Source organism: Carcharhinus amblyrhynchos, chromosome 18, assembly GCF_965287045.1.
Source record: "Carcharhinus amblyrhynchos chromosome 18, sCarAmb.v2.hapA, whole genome shotgun sequence".
In the NCBI taxonomy this organism is placed as follows: domain Eukaryota; kingdom Metazoa; phylum Chordata; class Chondrichthyes; order Carcharhiniformes; family Carcharhinidae; genus Carcharhinus; species Carcharhinus amblyrhynchos.
This window is the reverse complement of record NC_137341.1, coordinates 56,486,376-56,495,405: the sequence shown is the minus strand read 5'-3', so window position 1 is coordinate 56,495,405 and position 9,030 is coordinate 56,486,376. Positions and strand designations below refer to the sequence as shown.

Here is a 9,030-nt window from a genome sequence, read left to right as displayed (position 1 = left end):
GAGGCAGCCATTCGGCCCTTCGATCCTGCTTTGCCAGACAAAATCATGATGTTGATCATTAAATTTAAAGTCCTGATCCCACCTACCCCCATATCCCATGATCCCTTTAGCCCCAATACTATATCTAATTCCTTCATGAAGTCATAAATGTTTTGGCCTCAAGATGGTGAAAGGAGTCTGCAGATGGATATAGATAAGGGTCAGTGAGTGGGCAAATAGAATATGTGACAATGTGAACTTGTCCTTTTGGCAGGAAGAATAGAAAAAAATGGTGAGCTACTGCAGAACTCTGTATGATATAGGAGGGATCTAACAGTCCTGGTGTCCTGAATCTCAAAAAATTAGTATCAAGGTACAGCAAATGAATTAGGAAAGCAAATGAAATGTTGTTGTTTATTGCAGGGGAATGGAAAATAAAAGGAATAAAGGTTGGGTTTCAAAGTAAGGTTTCAAAGTCTCCGCAGGCGGCACAGTGGTTAGCACTGCTACCTCACAGTGCTAGGCACTGAGTGTGATTCTGCCTCGGGTCACTGTCTGTGTGTCTGCCCGTTCTCTCCGTGTATGCATGGGTTTCCTCTGAGTGCTCACAACCAAAGATGTGAGGGTTAGATTGATTGGCCACGCTATATTGCCTCTTAGTAGCAGGGAATTATCAGGGTAAACGCATGGGGTTACACAGATAGTGCCTGGGTAGGATTGTTGTCGGTTCAGGATCGATGGGCTTGAAGACTTCCTTCTGCATTGTACGGATTCTATGATTAAAATAAGGCGAATTTGTTTCTCTCAAAGGTCATTTATAGGTTATGGAAAAAAGCCGGCATAATGGGGCTGAGAAACTTATCAGCCATCATTGAATCCTTTTCACAATAACTTCATTGCAGTGTTAATGTAAGCCTACTTGTGACTAATAAATACAGTTTAGAATGGCGGAACAGACTTGAAAGGCCAAATGGTCTAATTCTGCTCCTGTATCATATGTTCTTATTAGTCTGTCAAACTCACTTTCCCATAGAATGGCGAGAGTGAGTAATTGAGTATTTTTAAGGCCAGATTAGATAGGTTCTAGATTGACAAATGATTCTAGTGTCCAGGTAAAACGCCCTAGACAGCAACCCAACCCTGCAGTTAAAGTGGAAGATGAATGCAGAGGAAAGGACCAGGAGGCAGTGGTGACCCAGAAATGAGTAGCCTGGGCCAAGTGAGGCCTTTTTGCTGCTCAGTTCCAAACCTCAGTGGGGAATCTGTGACAAGTCAGCATTCCTCAATAATATTTAAAGAAAATCATCACTGGTTAGTCTGAAAAGTCACATTTATTCTACTGAGGGAACTGTTGTTAGTACATTCAGCCTGCTTCAGCGATACAGATAGTCAGCCTGGATATTGGCTCCAATCTCAGCTTCCCATTTGTCCCCATTGTTCAGTAGTTTTTCCTTGTTGTACAGCAATTCCTCGTGTGTTTCAGTGGAGAACTCAAAGTTAGGGCCCTGTCAAAACAGAGTGCGTGACAGTGAGAGGACAGAAAATCAGCAGTCACTTAGGCAAATGTGGATAAACTAAGGAAAGACAGTACAGATCAGCAAGGACAAATCAGGCAAAAGGGCAAAACAGATTAGTTTTTTGAAGAGGGAACAGAAAAGTTTGATGATGTCTCCAATTGTTGCAATGCCTCAGATCTGCAGCATGACAAAACAGCAGGGGTGGGGGGGCGGTGAGTACGAGGTGGCAGTGGGGGGGCACAAGGCAGCAGTGGGGAAGAAGGGCTTTTCACAGAAAATGCTACAAAACAGCATAGCAGGAAGCCAGATTTTTGGTGTCTTAGGTAATCGGGGGATGTAGAGAGCATGTAGACAAGATTCGGCCATGATAGAGTCACAGACAGGCTAGAGGAGTCTGACAGCTTATTCAAGCTCCTACTTATTATGTTTAAAAAGGATTGCAGAACCCTGGGCATTACATATTTAGCAATGACATAGAAAACAAAAGAAATTAGGCTGTGATAAACTTTTATAAAACACTGAATTGGCCTTAACTGAAGTATTACATTGCATTGTGGGTATCATACTTCAGGAAGGATGTGAAGGCATTATAGAGACAACAGTAAAGTCGTACAAAAGATTATATTGAAGATGGCAGTGCTCAGTGTGAGGACCAGTTAGAGTGACTGCAGTTGTTCTCTTCAGATCAGAGAGGGTTTAAAGGACATCTGAGGGATGTTAAAAGTCAAAAAAGGGTCTGGACAGAGTAGAAAGTTAGAAACTGCTCCTGCTAGTAGAAAGTCTGAGAATCAAAGGGCACTGATTTAAGGTGACTTACAAAACATGCAATAACAACATAAGGAAAAACTTGTTTATGTATGAAGTGTTTAGAATCTGAAACACAGTGGCTGACAGTGCGAGGGATGCAGATTTCAAAAGAGAATTGGATCATTATCTGGAGTAGTAGATTAGCTGAGTAACTATTGTTGAGAATTAGAGTGGACTTAGTAGGCTGAATGGTCCTGTTCTCAGCATAATTCATAGATGCAATGAAAGACTGAGAGAGAGCCCACAATGTGTCCTTGGATGTACCTCTACGATGGCATCAACTGGACAAGCTTCCTGACAGAAACCACAGTAAATACACTTTGTCATATCGATATCATATCTTGTTGTTCTCCGACTTCCATCAGCCCTTGGCTCAGCCTCAATTGTGATTGCCTGAAATGAGAGAGGACACAGCATGAGAGAGAGAGAGAGAGAGGGAAAGAGGGAGAGAGAGATGGAGGGCAGGGGAGGGGGCAAGGGCGGGGGCGAGGGGAGGTAGAGCATGGAACAGAGAGGGGGGCGCGGGCGGAGGCGGGGCGCGGGAGAGGGGCGCGGGAGAGGGGGGCGCGAGCGGAGGCGGGGCGCGGGAGAGGGGGGCGCGAGCGGAGGCGGGCGCGCGGGAGAGGGGGGCGCGAGCGGAGGCGGGGCGCGGGAGAGGGGGGCGCGAGCGGAAGCGGGGCGCGGGAGAGGGGGGCGCGAGCGGAGGCGGGGCGCGGGAGAGGGGGGCGCGAGCGGAGGCGGGGCGCGGGAGAGGGGGGCGCGAGCGGAGGCGGGGCGCGGGAGAGGGGGGCGCGAGCGGAGGCGGGGCGCGGGAGAGGGGGGCGCGAGCGGAGGCGGGGCGCGGGAGAGGGGGGCGCGAGCGGAGGCGGGGCGCGGGAGAGGGGGGCGCGAGCGGAGGCGGGGCGCGGGAGAGGGGGGCGCGAGCGGAGGCGGGGCGCGGGAGAGGGGGGCGCGAGCGGAGGCGGGGCGCGGGAGAGGGGGGCGCGAGCGGAGGCAGGGCGCGGGAGAGGGGGGCGCGAGCGGAGGCAGGGCGCGGGAGAGGGAGAGGAGGGAGATGGAGGGGCAGCAGGAGCAATGGGAAGAGGGGCTGGGCAGAGGGAAGGGAGGTCTGAAGTGGCAGGGATGGGGGTGGTCCTGAGCGGACAGAACTGATGGGCCACCTTTGTACAAAAGAGTTCTTCCACAAAAGGAAAAACGTCATAGGCTTCCGAAAAGTTTGCACCATCGACCAGATGGGTACATTGGATGGTCCATCATCCTCTTCTTAAGGGGGCTTGAGACCAAGGGACATGAGGCATCGCACGTGAGAGAGAAAGGGGAAGCTTGAGAGAGAGAGAGTGAGAGAGAGGGAGAAAAACGAAGGAGGAGCAAGGCGGTCATGGGTAAAACTAATGGGAAAAGTGTCAAGTAGGGAGCAGTTTAATGACTCAGTAACCTGATCCAAGCAAAACAAACTGGTTCACAAGTGTCACAGCATCACCTGATCTGGACAGACATCCTTGCACCATAAACCACCTCACCTGAGCTGGACAGACAGCTTCACACAGTTTACAAGCAATGCAACGTTCCTCGCCTGAAGGATATCTTCGCAGAGCATGCTCGCCTCTGAACCGAGGGCTCAGGGGTCCCTTCTCAAATGGGTAGTTAATAGTCGCAGGTTCCCGAAACAAGTAGCTCAAGGTCATTGCAAGCCCTGTACAAAATGGTCACCAGAATTCAGCAGTCAATAGCAGATCAACAATGTCTGACATTAGAGGGGGGATGTAAAAGGGGTGGGGGAGTTGAACTACTGGTTAAGGAGAATATCACAGCTATACTCTGGGAAGTCACCTTAGAGAGTTCATACAGTAAGGCAATGTGGGTAGAGCTCAGGAATAGAAAAGGTGCAGTCACAATGCCAGTGGGAGATTGAGGAACAGACGTGTAGACAGATTTTAGCAAGGTGTAAAAGTAACACGGTTGTTGTGGTGGGAGATTTTAATTTCCTCTATATCGACTGGGACTCAGTGCTAAGGGCGTGGATGGGGCAGAGTTTGTAAGGAGCATCCAGGAGAGCTACTTGAAACAGTATGTAGATAGTTCAAATAGGGAAGGGGCCATACTGGACCTGGTATTGGGGAATGAGCCCAGCCAGGTGGTCGGTGTTTCAGTAGGGGAGCACTTCAGGAACAGTGATCACAATTCAGTAAGATTTAACGTACTAATGGATAAAGATAAGTGTAGTCCTCAAGTTAAGATGCTAAATTGGGGAATTTAGCACCTTATTAACCCTAATTACAACAATAATTAACCCTAATTACAACAATAATTAACCCTAATTATAACAATATGAGGCAGTAACTGAAGAATATAGATTGGGGACAGATATTTGAGGGCAAATCAACATCTGACATGTGGGAGGCTTTCAAGTGTACGATGATAGAGGTTCAGAACCGGCACATTCCTGTAAGGATGAAGGATAAGTATGCCAAGTTTGGGAACCTTGGATAATGAGAGATATTGTGAGCCTAGTCAAAAAGAAAAAGAAAGCATTTGTTAAAGTTAAGAGGCTGGGAACACACGAAGCAAGTGTAGAATACAAGGAAAGTAGGAAGAAACTTAAGCAAGGAGTGAGAATGGCTAAAAGGGGTCATGAAAAAGCATTGGCCAGCAGGATTAAGGAAAATCCCAAGGCTTTTTACACATATATAAAGAGTAAGAGGATAGCCATTGAGAGGGTTGGCCCACTCATGAACAAGGGAGGGAATCTATGCGTGGAGCCAGAGGAAATGGACAAAGTATTAAATGAGTACTTTGCATCCGTATTCCCCAAGTGAAGGGCTTGGTGGATGATGAGTCTGGGAAAGGATGTCTAGATAGTTTGAATCATGTTGATGGGATATAGACCATAGAACACTACAGCACAAACAGGCCCTTTGGCCCACAAGTTGCGCCGATTACATCTATACTTACCAAGCCATAGAACTATCTGTAACTTCCAATGCCATTAGATCCCATATACTCATCCAGAAGTCTTTTGAAAGACCCCAGCGAGTTCGCCTCTACCACCACCGACGGCAGCCAATTTCACTCACTCACCACCCTCTGCGTGAAAAACTTTCCCCTAACATCTCCTCTGTATTTGCTTCCCAGCACCTTAAACCTGTGTCCTCTCGTAGCGACCATTTCAGCCCTGGGAAATAGCCTCTGAGAATCCACCCTATCTATTCCTCTCAACATTTTATAAATCTCTATCAGGTCGCCTCTCAACCTTCGTCTCTCCAGGGAGAAGAGTCCCAGCTCCCTCAACCTATCTTTATAAGGCATGCCTCCCAATCCAGGCGACATCCTTGTAAATCTCCTCTGCACCTTTTCAATAGCTTCCACATCCTTCCTGTAGTGAGGCGACCAGAACTGCGCACAGTACTCCAAGTGGAGTCTGACAAGAGTCTTATAAAGTTGCAGCATTACCTCCCGACTCCTAAACTCAATCCCTCGATTAATGAAGGCCAGCCTTCTTGACTACATCCTCCACCTGCGAGGCCGATTTAAGAGTCCTATGGACCCGGACCCCAAGATCCTTCTGCTCTTCAACACAGCTAAGACTCCTATCCTTGATATTGTACTCCTGCATCCCGTTGGTCCTGCCAAAATGTACCACTACACATTTATCCGCGTTGAAGTCCATCTGCCACTTCTCCGCCCAGTCTTGCATCCTATCTATGTCATGCTACAACTTCTGACATCCCTCCAGACTATCCACAACACCACCAACATTCGTATCGTTGGCGAACTTACCAACTCATCCTTCCACTTCCTCATCCAGGTCATTTATGAAAATGACAAACAGCAAGGATCCTAGAACAGATCCCTGGGGTACTCCACTGGTGACTGACTTCCATGCAGAAAAAGGCCCATCCACAACCACCCTCTGCCTTCTGCAGGCAAGCCAGTTCTGGATCCACAAGGCCAAAGCCCCTTGGATACCATGCCCTCTCACCTTCTCAAGAAGTCTTGCATGGGGGACCTTATCAAACACCTGGCTGAAGTCCATCTAAGCCATGTCCACCGCTCTTCCTTCGTCAATGTGTTCAGTCACATTTTCAAAGAACTCAACTAGACTCGTAAGGCACGACCTGCCCTTGACAAAGCCGTGCTGACTATTCCTGATCATTCTAAACTTCTTTAAATGCTCATAAATCTTGCCCCTCGGAATCCTCTCCATCAACTTACCAACCACTGAGGTCAGACTCACCGGTCGATAATTTCCAGGGCTATCCCTGTTCCCTTTCTTGAAAATAGGAACTACATCTGCAATCCTCCAAACCTCTGGAACCTCTCCCGTCTCCATCGACGATGCAAAGATGCAAGTATGCCAGAATACTGAGAGAGGCAAGGCAGGAAATTGCTGGGCCTGAGAGAAATCTTTGCATCCTCACTGGCTACAGGGGAGGTCCCAGAGGATTGAAGAATAGCCAATGTTGTTCCTTTTTTTTAAGAAGGGTAGCAAGAATAATCCAAATAATTACAGGCCGGTGAGCCTCACATCAATGGTAGGGAAATTATTGGAGAGGATTCTTTGAGTCAGGATTTATTCCCCCTTGAAAATAAGTGGATATATTAGTAAGACGCAACATGGTTTTGTGAAGGGGCGATCACGTCTCACGAACTTGATCCAGATTTTTCAAGGAAGTGACGAAGATGATTGATGAGGGTAGGGCAGTGGATGTTGTCTACGTGGACTCAGTAAGGCCGTTGACAAGATCCCTCATGGCAGACTGTGCAGAAGATGAAGTTGCATGGGATCAGAGGTGAGCTGGCAAGGTGGATACAAAACAGGCTCGGTCAAAGACAGAGGGTAGCAGTGGAAGGATGCGTTTCTGAATGGAGGGCAAGTAGTGTTCTTCAGTGTTCAGTGTGGGGACCTTTGCTGTTTGTAATATATATATATATATACACACACACACATGATTTGGAGGAAAACATAACTGGAACGATTAGTAAGTTTGTGGACAACACAAAGGCTGGTGGATTTGCAGATAGCGATGAGGACCATCAGAGGATACAGCAGGATATAGATCAGTTGGACAGTTGGGCGGAGAGATGGCAGATGAAGTTTAATCCGGGAAAATGTGAGGTAATGCATTTTGGAAGGTATAATACAGATAGGAAATATTCAGTAAATGGCAGAACCCTTAAGAGTATTGATAGGCAGAGCGATCTGAGTGTACAGGTACACAGGTCACTGAAAGTGGCAATGCAGGTGAAGAAGGTAGTCAAGAAGGCATACGGCATGCTTGCCTTCATCAGCCATGGCATTGACTTTAAAAATTGGCAAGTCATGTTGATGCTTTATAGAACCTTAGTTAGGCCGCACTCGGAATGTAGTGTTCAATTCCGGTCACCACACTATTAGAAGGATGTGGCGGCTTTGGAGAGGGTACAGAAAAGATTTACCAGGATCTTGTCTGGTACGGAGGGCATTAGCAATGAAGAGTGGTTGGAGGAACTTTTCAAGTGGTTTGTTCTCATTGGGGCGATGGAGGTTGAGGGGAGACCTGATAGAAATCTACAAGATTATGAGAGGCTTGGACTGAGTGGATAGTCAGAAGCTTTTTCCCAGGGTGGAAGAGTCAATTACTAGGAGGCATAGGTTTAAGGTGCGAGGGGCAAGGTTTAAAGGAGATGTACGAGGCAGATTTTTCTTACGCAGACAGTAGTGGGTGTCTGGAATTCGTTGCCGGGCAAGGTAGTGGAAGCGGATACAGTAGTGACTTTTAAGAGGCATCTTGACAAGTACATGAATAGGATGGGAATAGAGGGATATGGTCCCCAGGGGTTTTAGTTATGTCGGGCAGCATCGTCGGTGCAGGCTTGGAGGGTTGAAGGGCCTGTTCCTGTGCTGTAATTTTCTTTGCTCTCTTTGTTATCACCCAGGCAGTCACAGAAACTGTACAATACACTTCAGAAGCATTCATATGAACATCAGGTCATGAACTGGTGAAAGTGTCCACTCACCTCGAAATAATTCTGTCCAGAATAGGGTCTGGGCGGCATCGTCAGTCATAGTACGCATATCAGTGCGATCCTCCTTCACATTAACATACTCTGTTACGAGAAAAGTGCTTCCAGTGAACCATGTAATGGAGCTTGACAGACAGACATTTCCCAATCTACAATAAATGCAGAACTTGCTGCCCAAAACAGAGAGGGCATAGCTTGTTGATCTTGGGGTACGATTTATCATCTGATGACTACACAGCAAGTCCTGGGTTCATATTTGTCACTCAGAGCACCAACTGTGCTGCCAGTTTTGCTGATGGTCGAGTGGTTAGGAATTGGCGTTCTGACCGCCACGGCTGGGTTTTGATTTCCAGCCAGAGAATAGCTCATTCCTGGAGCTGGTTAACCCAGAGAGCTAGATGGTTAGGGTTTGATTCAGAATAATGCCAACAGCAACTTGTTCAATTCCCTTCCAGGCTGAGGAAGGCTCAGGACCTGCTTCCTCATCTTTCTCATGGTGGATGGCATCAGCAAATCGATGCAGAGTGGTTGTTTCCCTTTGTGGGAGAGTCAAAGACCTGAGGGGAAGGGGCTCGCGCATTTAAGATGGATAGGAGGATGAATTTTTTCTCTCAAAGGGCTGTGAATCTGTCAAATTCTTTACCACAGAGAGATGTAAAGGCTAAGTTCTTAAGAGTATTGATAGGCAGAGGGATCTGGGTGTATAGGTACACAAGTCACTGAA

General features: G+C 47.5%; 1 protein-coding gene across 1 annotated transcript in view; it reads right to left on the bottom strand.

Moving 5' to 3' along the window:
• Positions 1-1,291: 1,291 nt before the first annotated feature.
• LOC145355147 (NADH-ubiquinone oxidoreductase subunit 8-like) overlaps positions 1,292-9,030 on the bottom strand; it is a 36,130-nt gene continuing 28,391 nt past the window's right edge. Inside the window, exons 4-7 of the mRNA XM_080207067.1 lie at positions 8,301-8,390; positions 3,824-3,996; positions 2,568-2,696; positions 1,292-1,484 (exon numbers count right to left, since the gene is read on the bottom strand). Coding sequence (XP_080063193.1) covers positions 1,353-1,484; positions 2,568-2,696; positions 3,824-3,996; positions 8,301-8,390 — 524 coding nt within the window. The 3' untranslated portion in view covers positions 1,292-1,352. The remainder of the gene's footprint in view (positions 1,485-2,567; positions 2,697-3,823; positions 3,997-8,300; positions 8,391-9,030) is intronic.